Here is a 17,603-nt window from a genome sequence, read left to right on the forward strand (position 1 = left end):
TGTTTTTCTTTCCTGTGTGGGAAGATAATTGTGCTATACTTCCCATGTTGAAAGGGACCTGCTTATTTTCAAAATATAAACTTAAGAATTAGTCTAGATGACATTGAACAATGTGAATTCAATTATTCTCTACAACAAAAATTCATAGGAAAACGTGAGCTTTTATTAATTAGAAAGATAATAATTATTAATATGTAATTTGAACTAACCTACATCTTGAAGGATTAAATCTGATAATCTGTATACATATATATATATATATATTTTTTTTTTTTTTTTTTTTGAGACAGAGTTTTGCTCTTGTTGCCCAGGCTGGAGTGCAGTGGCACTCTTACTGCAACCTCTGCCTCCCAGCTTCAAGTGATTCTCCTACCTCAGCCTCCCCAGTAGCTGGAATTACAGGCATGTGCCACCATACCCGGCTAATTTTTTGTATTTTTAGTAGAGACGGGGTTTCTCCATGTTGGTCAGGCTGGTCTCGAACTCCCGACCTCAGGTGATCCACCGCCTTGGCCTCCCAAAGTGCTGGGATTACAGGCGTGAGCCACCGCCCCCGGCCAATCTGTGTAATTTAAACTCTTGCTCCATAAAATTAAAGTAACTGTAGTAGGAGACCTAGAGATTACTTTGGTTTGTTTAAGCCACTGCTATTTGGATTTTTTGTTTTGAAAAATGAAATGTAAACCTGAGGGAAGAGGAAGAGCCTGGGCCTGATGGAGCCCCAGGGAATTGCTGCGGCTGCTAGTGTTTGCAGGTCTTGGGGAGCCAGGCCTGGGTGGGGTGTGTCTCAATGCGAGAGCTGGTGGTGCAGAAGGTGGTGGTCCACCCCCGGTGCTGCTCAGTGTGGTGGATCATTTCAACCGAATCGACAAGGCTGGAACCCAGAAGCATGGTGTTGGTGTGTTTTTGTGGTCATGGCAAAAGAAAGTGCTTGATATATCGAAAAGTTTTGCAGTTCCTTTTGATGAAGATGACAAAGACAATTCTGTGTGGTTTTTAGACCATGATTATTTGGAAAACATGTATGGAATGTTTAAGAAAAGTCAATGCCAGAGAAAGAATAGTTGGCTGGTACCACACAGGCCCTATAAAATACACATGAATGACATTACCATCAACGGACTCATGAAAAGATACTATCTTCACTCGGTATTGGTTGTTGTTGACGTGAATCCAAAGACCCAGAGTTGCCCACAGAAGCGTATATTTCAGTGGAAGAAGTCCATGATGATGGAACTCCAACCTTGCAAACATTTGAACACGTGACCAGTGAAATTGGAGCAGAGTAAGTTGAGGAAGTTGGAGTTGAACACTTGTTACAAGACATCAAAGACATGACGGTGGGCACTCTGCCCCAGCGGATCACAAATCAGGTCCATGGTTTGAAGGGACTGAACTCCAAGCTTCTGGATATCAGGAGCTACCTGGAAGAAGTAGCCACAGGCAAGCTGCCCATCCACCACCAGATCATCTACGAGCTGCAGGATGTCTTCAGCCTGCTGCCAGACATGAGCCTGCAGGAGCCTGTTAAGGCCTTTTACCTGAGGACCAAGGACCAGATGGTGGTAGTGTACTTGGCCTCACTGATCCATTCTGTGGTCGCTCTGCACAACCTCATCAACAGGATTGCCAACCAGGATGGAGACAAGAAAGAAGGGCAGGAAAAAGAAGACAGCAAAAAGATAGAAAAGTTGATAAGGAGAAAGACAAAGGTAAGGAAAAGAGTGATGTAAAAAAAGAGGAGAAAGGCCGGGCGCAGTGGCTCAAGCCTATAATCCCAGCACTTTGGGAGGCTGAGACGGGCAGATCACGAGGTCCAGGAGATCGAGACCATCCTCACTAACACAGTGAAACCCCGTCTCTATTAAAAAAATACAAAAAGCTAGCCAGGCGAGGTGGCGGGCGCCTATAGTCCCAGCTACTCAGGAGGCTGAGGCAGGAGAATGGCCTAAATCCGGGAGGCAGAGCTTGCAGTGAGCTGAGATCCGGCCACTGCACTCCAGCCTGGGTGACAGAGTGAGACTCCGTCTCAAAGAAAAAAAAAAAAGAGGAGAAAAAGTAAAACGTGTATTAAATAGCTTTTTTATGCCTGTAATCCCAGCATTTTGGGAGACCAAGGCGGGCAGATCACCCAAAGTCGGTAGTTCAAGAGCAGCCTGACCAACACGGAGAAACCCCGTCTCTACTAAAATCACAAAATTAGCCGGGCATGGTGGTGCATGCCTGTAATCCAGCTACTCAGGATGCTGAGGCATGAGAATCACTTGAACCTGGGAGGCAGAGGTTGCAGGGAGCCGAGATCACACCATTGCACTCCAGCCTGGGCAACAAGAGCAAAACTCCATCTGAAAAAGATAAATAAATAAAATGTAAAAATAAAAATAAAAAGTTTTCATGGTTTCAGGGTTTCATTTCCCTTATAAGGGAATTGAAAAATACTGAAAAGTTTAAAGGAGAAAAAAAAATGTGTTATCCTGCCATTAAGTAATAGCCACTATTAACATTTGTATATATTATTCAAATTTTTATATCTGTATTATCACTTCTAATATCTACTTTTTATATCATCATGTGGATATGACAATTTTCTTAATTACTCTCCTGTGGTTACCAATTTTTTGCCCTTATAAATAATGTTGCAATAAATGCCTTTGAATATAGACATCTTGGTTGAAATGTTAGCTTTCTCCATAAAAGATATTCCTATGGTCATTATAAAAGCATTAAGGCTTTTGATCAGTACTGCCAAATCGCTTACTGGAAGTATTTTGCAAATTTGCAACTTCACTCAATGGTCTGTGCAAATGGCTGTCTCATATTCATGGTTTTTTAGATCTGTGCTAATTGTATGTAAAAAAAAAAAGCATCTACTTTGCATTTTTCACTATTAGAGAAGTTGAAATATTTAAATATCTCTACTAGTCTTTTATTCTTCTGCAAAGTATCTCTTTTGTCCTTTATCTTTTTTCGTGGAATTGTATATATAGTTATATAGATATATTAGACAGATATAAGTATCTTCCATATTTTTAATTTATTGTTTCAAAACTAGCAATATGCATAAGCTAACATTCAAAGCAATCAAATTTCCATGATTCACCATTTTGCATTATTAAAATACTGTGTCATTAGAGTGAAATATGTAAATGATTTTAGCTATCTAGATGGAAAACAACTTGTAAATCCCAAGAATTGTAATTATTATATAAACACATTAGATACAAATATGAAAACAATCCTGTACCTGGTAAATTCCTTAAATTGAATAGTAAGTAATGCAGAACTTTCTATTTACAGACCACAGAAGTATAGATTATACCACAAATGAATGCATTATAGGCCGGGCGCAGTGGCTCATGCCTGTAATCCCAACACTGTGGGAGGCCGAGACAGGCAGATTACTTGAGCCCAGGAGTTTCAGACCAGCTCAGGCAACATAGCAAGACCCTGTCTCTATTTTTTTAATAAAATAAATAAATAAATAAATACAGTATAAAGATTGCAGAAACTAAGAATGACGAGACGTATTTCCTTTTCTTCACTACTGAGAAAATAGTCACTGCCTCTAGCACAGTGACTTTGGATTTCTTCTTTATGCTAGAGCTAAGCAATATTCACCATTTCATTCCTCCTTCTGCTGCTTATTCTATCTTAGCCTCTTGGGGTAATTCATGCTATAGGATATTAACAGAGATAAACTGGCTACTCTTTCTCCCTTCCCTTCAGTGATACACATATTGCCATAATGCCCTAGCCAGTATCCATAAAAACTAGCAACCTAGGATACTTCCTAGCCTTGCATATACAACAATCTTTTCTACCAACTTGTTTTAGGAGTAGGCTGTAAAACTCCAACTTTAGAGTGCAAATATTTCCAGGAAGCCACTGGGAAAAGTCGTAGCTTAACTAGCAGTATAAAAATGCTAGAAAAGACATCATTCTGAAGTTTGGATATCTGGTTCTGTCACTTACTAGTTTTGTGACCTGGGTAAACTAAGTTACATAATCTTCCTGAGTTTCAGTTTATTTATTTTCCTTATTGGATGATTGGGGAGATTGAATTAACATAGGTGAGATATATAGAAAAATGTACCCAGTGCCTGACACAGGAGACTTCAATATGAGGACTTCTTTTCTTTCCGAACTGTTTTGCCAGCACTTTGGAAAGGAATAGATGCCACTAGGAGGCAGCAATAGCACACAAAGAACCAATTATCATGTGCACATGCATGCCCAGACACACACACACACACACACACACACACACGCATACGCATGCGCACATATACAAAGCACACACATTCAAACCACATACACAAATCCACATGCATACCACACATACCACATATATACTCACACACTCACACAAAAGGGACAAATATGTTCACACACTCACACAAAAGGAACAAATACGCTCACACACTTGCAAAGCAACCACATACACACTCTCACCCACACACAGGCATACTGGCACACACACGCACACAGCTCAAGCCATTCTCTTTCCTTTTCTTTCTTTCTTTTATCTTGTTAATCTTTTATTGAGAGATTAAAGCAGGGAATGATCCTCAGGCTAGTAGATAGAAAATATCACTGAGGAATAGTACTTACTATTAAGTTTGGGGCACAGGAAAGAGATCCTATATATTGAAAGATTGGTCCATGTATTAGAAACTAGAGAATTATGTTATAAACTTCTTGCAGAAATATAGCATAAGAGATAAGTAAAAACATTGATTCCTTTGCATTTAGAACGCCGTCCTGCCATAAACCAAGAGAAAAACGATGGTTATTGGGAAGAACCTTCAGTGACCTATTTGTCTTGGAAGAAGACCTCCCTAGCCATATGCATTTATAGAGTTTACAGTTATATAGTTATATGCATTTGTAGAGTTATAGTTATATAGTTTATAAAGTTCATTTGGTCTATGATTGCTGGGTGAGTAATATTACTTTGGAAAGATTCAGTCCAACTGTGCAAAAATAAGAGGATGGGCCGGTCGCGGTGGCTCACGCCGGTAATCTCAGCACTTTGGGAGGTCAAGGCAGGCGGATCATGAGGTCAGGAGATCTAGACCATCCTGGCTAACACGGTGAAACCCGGTCTCTACTAAATATACAAAAAAATTAGCCGGGCATGGTGGCCGGCGCCTGTAGTCCCAGCTACCCGGGAGGCTGAGGCAGCAGAATGGCCTGAACCCGGGAGGCGGAGCTTGCAGTGAGCTGAGATTGCACCACTGCATTCCAGCCTGGGTGACAGAGAGAGACTCCCTCTCAAAAAAAAAAAAAAAAAAAAAAAAAAAGAGGATGATAACCAGCTCCTTCTGGTTGTAGTTCTTCATTAAGCTACCTGTGGCAGCTAGTACTTCCTGTACCATCTCTAGCAGGGGGAGATCACTGCTACTGTAGCTAGGGAGGGTACAGCAGAACTGTGATGACAGGTAACCTGGTGATCAGAGCATTTAAGAAGAAAAACACTTGAAAAAGGGAAACTACTTATGGCACAAAATGGACCACATAATCACTAAATAGAGGGGCTGCAATTGGGCAGTTTCTACCGGTGGAATCCTCAAATCCAAATTGCCTCTTCCAATTACAAAAATAGCAGATTTTTATTTCTGTGAATACACCATTAAATGAGAGGAATCAGGACTGTCATCTAAGCTCTAAAGTTTACTCTGATTATTTTCCAGGGATCCAAACCTATCCAGCAGCCTAAAATGCCTTCCAGCAAACAAAATGGCACAAAACACAACCTTCAACAAACTTGCCATATCCCAGGAGCTTCTCTGTGGAATAGGCTGGGGAAGGCAGGAGTGTTGGAAAGGCGCTAAGGGTTTAAAACAGAAGCGCTGATGTGTCAAAGTTAGGCATGCTGAATATCTGATGCTACCAAAATGCAGACCTAATTATTGTTTATAGGAGTAGTGTATGTGTATATAAACGTGTGTATGTATTTTCTCGCTCTGTCTGTTGAAGAGGACCTAGAAGCAGTGATGCCTCAGTATCAATGAGCACACCCAGACACAATGCACACCTTGATTTCTAAACACCATTATCTTCAGTTCATTGGAGAAATGGCTGAGGTTTACAAATTACAACAAGCTTGGAGTAATTGTGTTTTAACCAAAAGCACGGTGGTGCGCGCCTGTTGTCCCAGCTACTCGGGAGGCTGAGGCGGGAGAATTGCCTGAACCCAGGAGGCAGAGGCTGCAGTGAGCCGAGATTGCACCATTGCATTCCAGCCTGGCTACAGAGTGAGACTGTGTTTCAAAAAACAAAAAAGAAGTGCTCAAAGATGGAGTGGAGCAAGATGGCCAAATAGAGACTTCCAGTGATCATCCCCCTCATAGGAACACCAAATAGAACAACCATCCATGCAAAAAATGCACCATCATAACCAAAAATCCCTGTACCCAGCTTTAAAATTATATCAAGGAAAGAGGCATTGAAGAGGCTGCGAAAGACAATCTTGAGCTATAGACACCAACCACCCTTTGCTCATCCCCAGCAGTGGCCATGTGGTGCAGAGGGAGAATCTGTGTGCTTGAGGAGGAGGGAGTGTGAAGTGTTTGTGGGACTTTGCACTGGAATTCAGTGCTGTCTGTCACAGCAGAAAGCCACACAGGGCAGAATTCACCTGGTAACCATGAGGGAGCATGTAGACCAGCCCTAGCCGGGAAAGAATCATCCATCCCAGCAACCAGAGAGAACTTGAGTTCCAACTAGCACCATGACCATGGGGTAAAGTGCTCTGGGGTCCTAAATAAACTTGAAAGGTGGTCTAGGCCACAGGGACTGAAATTCCTAGGCAAGTCTTAGTGCTGTGCTGGGCTTGGAGCCAGTGGTCTTTGGGTACACACAACCTATGAAACACCAGCTGGGGTGGTCAAGGGTGTGCTTATGTTACCCCTCCCACAACCTCAGGCAGCACAGCTCGCAGCTCCAGGAGAGACCACTTCCTTCTGCTCGAGGAGAGGGGAGGGTAAAGAGAGCTTTGTCTTACAACTTGCATTCCAGCTCAGCCACAGCAGAATAGGGCGCCAGGCTGAATCCTGAGGCCCCCATTCCAGGCCCTATCTGCTGGACAACATTTCTTGACACACTCTAGCCACTGCCTTAAAGAGAAGTACCAGTTCTGGCAGGATTCATTACCTGATGATCCAACAGCCCTTGGACTTGAATTAGCACCACCAGTTGCCAGGCTGTCCTCATCACAAGACTTGAGTGAGATCCTGTGCCACGCCGACTTCAGGTGTGACCCAGCACATTTCCAGCTGTGGTGGTCACAGGGAGAGACTCCTACTTGAGGAAAGTAGAGGAAAGAGTAAAGGTGCTTTGTCTTGCACTTTGGGTACCAAGTCGGCCAAAGTGGGATAGAGCACAAAGCAGGATCCTGGGGTCCCTGATTCCAGGCTTTGGCCCCTGGGTGGCATTTCTGGACTTGCCCTAAGCCAGACGGGAGCACACTGCCCTGAAGGAAGAGACTCAAGCCTGGCAGCTTTTACCACAAGCTGACTGAAGAGCTCTTGGGCCTTGAGTGAACATCATTGGTAGCCAGGCAGTAATCACTCACTGCAGGCCTGGGATGGTGGTGACCAGGGGGAGAGACTCCTTCTCCTTGAGGAAAGGAGATGGAAGAGTAGGAAGGACTTTGTCTTGCAGTTTCGGTGCCAGCTCAGGCACAGTAGAAAGAGCGCCAGGTTGGCCAGGCGCGGTGGCTCAAGCCTGTAATCCCAGCACTTTGGGAGGCTGAGACGGGCGGATCACGAGGTCAGGAGATCGAGACCATCCTGGCTAACACGGTGAAACCCCGTCTCTACTAAAAAATACAAAAAATAGCCAGGCGAGGTGGCGGGCGCCTGTAGTCCCAGCTACTCGGGAGGCTGAGGCCGGAGAATGGCGTAAACCCCGGGGGTGGAGCTTGCAGTGAGATGAGATCCGGCCACTGCACTCCAGCCCGGGCAACAGAGTGAGACTCCATAAGTAAGTAAGTAAGTAAGTAAGTAAGTAAGTAAGTAAGTAAGTAAGTAAGTAAGTAAAAGTAAGTAAGTAAGTAAGTAAGTAAGTAAGTAAGTAAGTAAGTAAGTAAAAGTAAGTAAGTAAGTAAGTAAGTAAGTAAGTAAGTAAGTAAGTAAGTAAGTAAGTAAAGTAAGTAAGTAAGTAAGTAAGTAAGTGCACCAGATCGATTCCTAAGGTTCCCAACTCCAGGCCTTGCCCGGACAGCATTTCTGGACCTGCCCTGAGCTTAGGGAGAGCTCACTGCCCTGAAGGGAGGGACACAAGCCTGGCTGGATTCACCACCTGTTGGCTAAAGAGCCCTAGGCCTTGAGTGAACAACAGATGGAAGACAGGCAAGACCCAGTGCTGTGCTGGCTTTAGGTCTGACCTAGTACAGTTCCAGTTGTTGAGGCCACAAGGCTGCTTGTGTCACCCAGCTCCAAGCAGTTCAGCATGGAAAGACAGACTCTGTCTGGGGGAAAGTAAGAGAAGAGAGCAAGAGTCTCTGCCTGGTAATCCAGGGAATTCTCTTGGATCTTACTTAAGACCACCAAAGTGATACCTCAAGAGGTCTGCAAGAGTCATCATTACTGGGCTTGGGGTTCTCCTAGTGCACATATGGTTGCAGTGACCAAAGACTTAGATCACAACAGTCAATTTCCTTTGAATACTTGGAAAGCCTTCCCAACAAACAAGTCCAGACTGCAAAGACTACAATAAATACCTAACTCTTTAATGCCCAGACAGCAATTAACATCCATAAGCATCAAAACCATGCTGGAAAACATGACCTCACCAAATGAACTAAGTAAGGCAACAGTGGCCTATTCTAGAGAGAGAGAGAGATGTGACCTTTCATACAGATAATTCGAAATAGCTGTTTCAAGCTTCCTCAAAAGTCAGGATAATACAAAGAAGGAATACAAAAGGATAATACAAAATTCAGAAAAGTGAGAAGAAGGAATTCAGAGTCCTGGGCCAGGCACAGTGGCTCACACCTGTAATCTCAGCACTTTGGGAGGCAGAGGCAGGCGGATCACCTGAGGTCGGGAGTTCAAGACTAGCCTGACCAACATGGAGAAATCTCATCTCTACTGAAAACACAAAATTTACCAGGCATGGTGGTGCATGCCTGTATTCCCAGCTACTCGGGAGGCTGAGGCAGGAGAATTGCTTGAACCCAGGAGGCGGAGGTTACAGTGAGCCAAGATCACACCATTGCACTCTAGCCTGGGCAGCAAGAGTGAAACTCCATCTCAAAAAAAAAATTTTTTTTTAATAAAATTAAAAAGTACCCAAAGGATATGGAGACATATGAAAAAGACACATGAGCCACTTGAAGTGGCTCCTACTGATCAATTCTGTGACAATTCAAGCATTAAAATAATTATATTAGTGAACCATAACTCACTGAATAAGAATCCATGTGTTCACACTAATATTAACTAACTAATTAATTTGGGGAAATGGGAAAGTACTTCCTTATAGCAGAATGAGAAATAATAAATGTAGAAGGAATGATAAATTTAAAAATTATTCATTGGCAACCATCACAAAAACAAGTGATTTAGGTAAAAATCTAAAATTACTCGATGAAAATTTGATGAAAAACAGGATATTCACATAGTTGTGAAGTATCTCCCCATGAGATACTGATTAATTAATTACAAAGGATAATATAGTAAGATTACAATGTAGAAATCTGGCAGACATCAGATTTCTAACAAAGTAATCATAGTTAACACTACCAATAGTAATGGCATAAATTGATATCATGTACTTCCTGATATGGTGCACTAAGAAGATTACAATCTCACTTCTCTTGTAATCCCGGCCACAATACAACTGAAATCTCATCATCAGGTAACATCAGACAAACCCAAATGATTGTCCTCTACTCTTTAAAAAATTAAGATTGTGGCCGGGCGCGGTGGCTCAAGCCTGTAATCCCAGCACTTTGGGAGGCCGAGACGGGCGGATCACGAGGTCAGGAGATTGGGACCATCCTGGCTAACACGGTGAAACCCCGTCTCTACTAAAAAATACAAAAAATAGCCAGGCGAGGTGGCGGGCGCCTGTAGTCCCAGCTACTCGGGAGGCTGAGGCAGGAGAATGGCGTAAACCCGGGAGGTGGAGCTTGCAGTGAGATGAGATCCGGCCACTGCACTCCAGCCTGGGCGACAGAGCAAGACTCCATCTCAAAAATATATAAATAAATAAAAATATATATATATATACACACACATATAAAGATTGTAAGAAAGGAGGAAGAAAAATGGAGGAACTCTTTGGATCTAAGAAAACTAAAAAGCAGGGCCATCTCATCTAAAGTGGAGAATTAGATGCCACTTGAGAAACAATTTCTAATATACTGGATGCTGCTAGGCACCAAATGACCAGGCAGTTACAGCTGCCCATCACCAACCATATTCTGTCATACCCACCAAGTCATAAGGTCAAATGTGCCTAGCAACAACCCATGATAAGACGGTAATGGATATGCCCTGAAGCTATATGATCAGAGGGTCAAAACTCCACATCATCCACCGCTGTTGTACTAATGACATTCCTAGGTGCACATCTATAGCCATATGACCCCATACGATCCCATAGGACCAGCTTAGAGTGGAGGAAAAAGCCTGAGCTTGGTTCATGGATGTGAAGGTCTGTACGTGTGTACAGGTAAACAAAAGGATGATAGCTACAATACAGCTTATTCAAAGAGCATCTTGAAAAACAGTGGTGACGGTGGCTCAAGCCTGTAATCCCAGCACTTTGGGAGGCCGAGACGGGCAGATCACGAGGTCAGGAGATCGAGACCATCCTGGCTAACACGGTGAAACCCCGTCTCTACTAAAACTACAAAAAATTAGCCGGGCGAGGTGGCGGGCGCCTGTGGTCCCAGCTACTCGGGAGGCTGAGGCAGAAGAATGGCGTGAACCCAGGAGGTGGAAGTTGCAGTGAGCAGAGATCACACCACTGCACTCCAGCCTGGGCGACAGAGCGAGACTCCGCCTCAAAAAAAAAAAAAAAAAAAGAAAAAGAAAAACAGTGGTGAGAAAAAATCCTCCCCATGGGAAGAATTTTGGATGGTCATCTTCCTTGTGCAGAGAAAGAAGTGGCTTATGATTAGAATATATATGAACTCATAGGCAGTGGTGTGACAGAGTCTGAGAGGTGAGAAGAAAGATGGGTAGATCAGGTACCAAGAGGACTGGAGTAGAGGCATGTGAATGAATAAATGGGGTGGGCACAAAGTACGAAGATCTTTGATGCACATGTTAACTCCCACTAGCAAGGTACTACATAACCAGATAGAGAAAAAGACTCAGCCAGTTGACAGCATCTGGCCTCTATCACTGGCCGCCCCAGTGCTGGCATAATGGCCACATGACTGAAATGGCTATGGTAACAAGGATGGAGATAATTCATAGGCCCAACAGCATGGTCTCCTACTTACATAAATTGATCTGGATACTGCCTTGGTTGAATGTCCAACCTGGCAAGCAACAGAGACCAGAGGCCAACGTTGAGCCTCCAAGGTGACACCATCTCTCAAGCAGACCCACTGGCCTGTAAGGTATCAAGTTGACTGCATTGGACCTACCTCTACTGAAGGAGTACAGATTCATTATGCTAGGAATCAATACTTATTTGGATATGCATTTGTTTTTCCTGCATCACCATCCGAGGACTTATGGAGTTCGAATCCACTGATACAGGATCCCAAATAACATTGCACCAGACCAGGTAACCCATTTTATAGTAAAGGTGGTATGACAATAGGCCCCGACCACAGGACCAACTGATCACATTACCTACCAAATCATCCAGAAGCTGCCAGCTGATAGAATCTTGAAATGGCCTGTTGAAAGCATAATCAAAGCACCAGCTTTGAGATATGATCCTCTATGATGAAGTATATACTTTAAATCAAACATCTTCATTGTCTCCCCAGTAGGAACAATACATGGGTCTAGGAATCAAGGATTTGAAGCAGCAGTGGCCAAGTTATTATTTCTCCCCTTGACTCACTTGGTAACATTTATGCTTTATTCCACATCTGAACTCTATAAGTTTAAAAGCCCTTGTTTCCAAAAGGGAAACACTTCCACTAGGGACACAGTAAGTCCCACTGAACTATAAACTACAGATGGTGCCTGGCTACTTTGGGCTCCTTTTGCCGAGGAACCAGCAAGCAAAGATCTCACCATCTTGGAAAGAGTCATTGGCCCTGATCATCAGGAGCAAATAGGGCTACTGCCTCCTTAGTACTCCTTCATACAATTTTGATTATTAAAATCATAGAAACATCAGAAAGGCATAGAGGCCTTTCAGACCCCTCAAGGATGAAGGTCTTTGTCACACCACCAGAAAAGCCAGTGAGACTAACAGAAGAGCCAGCCAAGGGTGAGGAGAATATGAAATGGATGGTGGTGGAGGAAGAAGATAAGTATCAGTTGCAGTTCGAAGACCAACTGCAGCATCGGGTGTTGTAGTTTATCTCACTAACCTTACTCTACTGAGTTTCACCCAAGAAAAGAGGTCTATCAGAATCCTGGAGGAGCTATTCTCAGAAAGCAGTGGATCAAGCAAAAAAAAAAAAAAGAAAAGAAGAAAAAGAGTATATTGTCATGAGTACTGTAGTGTGCCATCCAATTTTCCTTTAAGGACTGAAGGGCAATGAATTGAGGGAAGTCACAGGCAAACAGTAAGGAATTGAGGTTCTCTTCCAATAGCCCAAAGGGAATTGAATCATGCCAACAACCTCTGAGTGAGCTTAGAAGCAAATCCTCCTCCACTTGAGCCTTCAGATAAGACTGCAGCCCTGGCCAACCCCTGACACTTCTGTAGAAAATCGATTGACTATAAATGTGTGAGTTTATTTTTGAACTGCCTATTCTCTTACATTGGTCTATGTGTCTGTATTTGTGTCAGCTGATTTGATTACTATAGCTTTGTAGTATATTTTGAAGTTAGATGACGTGATGGCTCTAGCTTTGTTCTTTTCATTCAAGATCACTTTGGATATTCAGGGGCCTTTGTAGTTTCATACAAATTGTTTTTTTCTATTTCCGTGAAAAATGTCATTGGAATTTTGATAGGGATTGCACTGAATCTGTAGATCACTTTGGGTAACAATGACATTTTAACAATATTAATTCTTCCAATCTATGAACATGAATATTATTCCATTTATTTGTGTCTTTTTTAATTTCTTTCATCAATATTTTATATTTTTCAACATACAAGTCTTTCACCTCCTTGGCTAAATTCGCGCGTGTGTGTGTGTGTGTATATATATATCTGTAGCTATGTGAATGAGATTGTTTTCTTAATGTCTTTTTCAGATGGTTTGCTATTAGTGTATAGAAATGCTACTGATTTTGTGTGTTAATTTCATATTCTGGAACTTTACTGAATTTGCTTATTAGTTCCAACATATATTTTAAATTTAAAAAACAATAAATGAATTATGAAGCATTTGCAACAAAAGGTGGGATAATACAAAAATATTCTCTCCCCTTTTTCAGAACCAATGCAGTGATCATGTGTGGGGCAGAAGACATTCTAAATGCTTACTGCCCTCTTTCCATGTCTAGAGCTGTTAGGTAGGATAAGAGAGGCCTATTTTTAAATTAACATGAAACAAGTTAAAGAAAACAATGGTTCTAAAGCTTTGTGCTTTGAGAGGAGGAAACCAGAGCAGATGGTTTCTTGTTTGGCAAAAATTCCTAAATAGGGCTTTTGGTTTAGAAACAGGAAATACCACAGTCTCTCAAACTCCACCTTCAACACACACACGCACACACACACACACACACACACACACACAGAGAGAGAGAGAGAGAAAGAGAGAGAGAGAGAGAGAGAGTCTGAAGGAAAGAGTTGGGGAAAAAAAAGTAAAATTGGGTTTGTTTGTTTGTTTGAAACAGAGTTTCACTCCTGTCACCCAGGCTAGAGTGCAATGGCACCATTTTGACTCACTGCAACCTCCACCTAAAGTGCTGGGATTACAGGTGTGAACCACCGCGCCCGGCCGTAAAATTGGTTTTTAAGGTTAAGTAAAGGGAATTTGGAGCTTTTGAATGAACGCATAGAAGGAAGGGGAGCCACTCTGGTTTCTGTAAAAGGAGGAGGAGCAGAGAAGCATCTTGGAAAAAAGATCCAGTCCACATCACATGGAATTGGGTTAAGTTCTGAGAAAGAGGCATGGGTGGGAAATCCCACGGAGAACACAGACTGTGAAGAAGTGATGGGTAGCACATAGTGCAGATGGCAAAGGGAAATAATTCCAGGACTTTTGTAAAAATAGGGACTAAAGAGTTGGAGCTGTAGCTGGAAAAAAGACGTGAAGTAACAGGGCTTCTTTTTTTAATGGGTGACATTACCATATATCTGTATGCTGATTGAAATGTTCCAATAGAAGGGAAAAAATAAACTTGGATGAGCATTAATTTCAGGAGTAAAATCCTTAAGTAGGAGATAGAAAATGGGTCCTAGCACATAACGAGAGGGATTGTCCTTAGATGTTCATCCACTGTAACCCAACAGAAGGCAGATTCCGTGGTTGTCGATACCTGTAGAATGATGGATTTGGGAGTGGAAAGACTAAAAAAAAAAAAGATCTTTTCTATTTTCTCAGTGAAATAAGGAGCTAAGTAATCAGCTAAGGATGAAGAGAAGGAAGGTAGCTTGAGGAAGGTTGAGAAGAGAAATAGCCACTTTAGAGAGTAAGGGAGTGAACAAATTAGAGAAATATAATAGGATTGTTGGGCAGAGCTGGAGGCCCATGTAAAGTCTGTGTTTACGAATTTAAAATGGGACCTATTGGCACGATTGTGAGTTTCTGTTTTTTTTCTAGCCACATTCAGCTCCTCAGGTGCAGGCATAAGGAAGGCTGATAGCGCCAGCGGTGAGTTTGGCCAGCAAACACTACCGAAGGAGAGAAGGGCAAGGGAGTTGAATATATGCAAAGGAGCAACGTCAATGATGGGTCATGGAATTGTAGTGGATACAGAAAAAGTTTTTGGCACTATGTAAACCCAGCATCAAGGACGCAAATTCAGTCCTATTAACCTGGAAGTCCATGCTTACTTCTGTACGGCAATGCTTCTCAAACTTGAGGATGCACAAGAACTATCTGGAAACTTCGTCATAAATGCAGAATTCTGGGTCATTCTTAACAATTCTGGGGCACAACACTTGTTCTTTGGAATAAGCAGATAGGTCATAGTAATGGGGAAGGGGGTCTGTAACCCATTCTGTGAAAAATATTGTATTGCAGGTGTTTTACATGAAAGTGCTTGAGAGGAGGATTTATTTACTTGTTTATTTATTTATTTATTGAGATGGAGTCTCACTCTATTGCCCAGGCTGGAATGTGGTGGCACAATCTTGGCTCACTGCAACCTCCACCTCCCAGGTTCAAGCAATTCTCCTGCCTCGGTCTCCCAAGTAGCTGGGATTACAGGCCCACATCACCATGCCCAGCTAATTTTTGTATTTTCAGTAGAGACGGGGTTTCACCATGTTGCCCAGGCTGGACTCCTGACTTCAGGTGATCTGCCCACCTCCACCTCCCAAAGTGCTGGGATTACAGGCGTGAGCCACCGCGCCCAGCCGAGAACAGGATTACACACAGGAAAAGTGGGATACCCAGATAATTGTTTATACTGTCAATTTCACAGCCATAAAATGATGACGTTCCAAATATTTGCATTTCTTAACCAGACGACATAACTAAAAGTAAGCTACCATGAAGAGTAACACTGCAATGGCTGAGGCAATAAATTCAGTAGCTTTATTTTTTAATTTCCATTAGGTTCCTTGGATGAACAAGATACAAGTGTGACATTTTATGTGGAATCTGAAAACCACTTTAGCATGGCTTTTCATCGGATGCATCAGTTTTCCAAAAAAACAGAGAACTGTGCGCTGTTGGGGGAGAAAAAGATAAACATTCTAAGAGAAACAATCATTTCCTAAATGTGGTAAATAGCTAAGCCAAACCAAATATATTTTACAAGTATATAGAATACATGTGATTATGTGAATGAAACCATTTAGTGTGAGGTTTAAGTGATGGAAGAAAACATTAGGGAAATGATAAGACCCTCATTTTCTTTTTCTTTTTCTTTTTTTTTTTTTTTTTTTTTTTGATGGAGTCTCGCCCTGTCGCCCAGGTTGGAGTGCAATGGCACAATCTCAGCTCACTGCAACCTCTGCCTCCCAGGTTCAAGCGATTCTCCTGTCTCAACCTCCCGAGTAGCTGGGACTACAGGCACGTGCCACCACGCCTGGCTAATCTTTGTATTTTTAGTAGAGACCGAGTTTCACCGTGTTGGCCAGGCTGGCCTCCTGACCTCAACTGATCTGCCCGCCTCGGCCTCCCAAAGTGCTGGGATTACAGGTGTGAGCCACTGCACCTGGCCAAGACCCTCATTTTCAAGAGATAAAATTAAAAGTTCTATATACAGTGAAGACTGTTCTATAACAGTCAAAATCAAAGGGAAAAAAAACTGTATCAGCCCTTTATAGTACTGCATCTGTCTAAAGACCATAAGGGAGAAGATCCTAAAGAAATATATCAATAAAGCTAAGACTTTTTCAATTATTCTTTTCTGGTATTTGTTCTGCTGATTTTTATTTAAGCTTATTGTATTTTGCCATGTTTTGTATTTAACATCTCACCGGGGCTCTGCTGTCTTTTGAACAATGGCAATTTATTCAGTGCATTTCTAACTATTTGTAATTAAAATTATGTTCCTCCATGTCATGCATATTTCTAATAATCAAACCAACCCCATGAGGTGGGTATTTTTAATCAGTTATCATTCCCTTCTCTCCCACTAGCTGAACACTTCTCAGACTCCTCTCTTCTTAGCTTTGTCTGCTCCCTACTGTTCTCTCCCAGTTGCTAAAACAAGATTGTCAATGTTTTTGAAGGATTTCCAAACCTAGAGCCAACAACAGCTTCAGCCTCCGGCTGGTTCTTACTTCCTGGCATCAAAGACATTTAAACCCTAAATCTGAAACCTTAAAAGGTTAGCAGCTCTAAATGCTGGCCATTACACACTTCTTTATCTCACACAAACCTGGTATCATCTTCCTTAAAATATTTTGCTCTAATGGACATTTTGCTCTAATGGATACTTTTCAAACTCTAGGAATTGCTGGAGAAAGGGGGAAATATTAGATCTTTAGACCAATTATCACTGCCATGAGTTGTTTTGTAACTTGGGGTGAATTCTTTATAATGTGGGACCAAGATGAGGTAGATATTTTTATTATTCAATATTTGGTTCGTTATTATTCAAGCTCAATTTGGAATTACACAAGATGGCATAATTCACCTCAGCATTCATTGAATAAAACCACAACCCTGAGTTTTACAGAAAAGAATTGGAAAAGAGGCTGGGCATGTAGCTCATGCCTGTAATTCCAGCACTTTGGGAGCCTGAGACAGGTGGATTGCTTGAGTCCAAGGGTTCAAAACCAGCCTTGGCAACATGGTGTAATCTCTTCTCTAATAAAAATATAAAAAAATAGCCGGACATGGTGGTGTGTGCATGTAATTCCAGCTACTCAGAAGGCTGAGG

General features: G+C 42.2%; 1 protein-coding gene and 1 pseudogene across 1 annotated transcript in view; one reads left to right on the forward strand and one right to left on the reverse strand.

Moving 5' to 3' along the window:
* The first annotated feature begins 697 nt into the window (after positions 1-697).
* Positions 698-5,856, forward strand: LOC105503400 (annotated as a pseudogene).
* Positions 5,857-15,779: 9,923 nt separating this feature from the next.
* Positions 15,780-17,603, reverse strand: part of APOH (apolipoprotein H (beta-2-glycoprotein I)) — a 17,471-nt gene continuing 15,647 nt past the window's right edge. The window contains exon 8 of the mRNA XM_011947635.1: positions 15,780-15,939. Coding sequence (XP_011803025.1) covers positions 15,884-15,939 — 56 coding nt within the window. The 3' untranslated portion in view covers positions 15,780-15,883. The remainder of the gene's footprint in view (positions 15,940-17,603) is intronic.

The sequence above is a fragment of the Colobus angolensis genome, unplaced genomic scaffold (genome assembly GCF_000951035.1).
Source record: "Colobus angolensis palliatus isolate OR3802 unplaced genomic scaffold, Cang.pa_1.0 Scaffold1, whole genome shotgun sequence".
NCBI lineage: Eukaryota > Metazoa > Chordata > Mammalia > Primates > Cercopithecidae > Colobus > Colobus angolensis.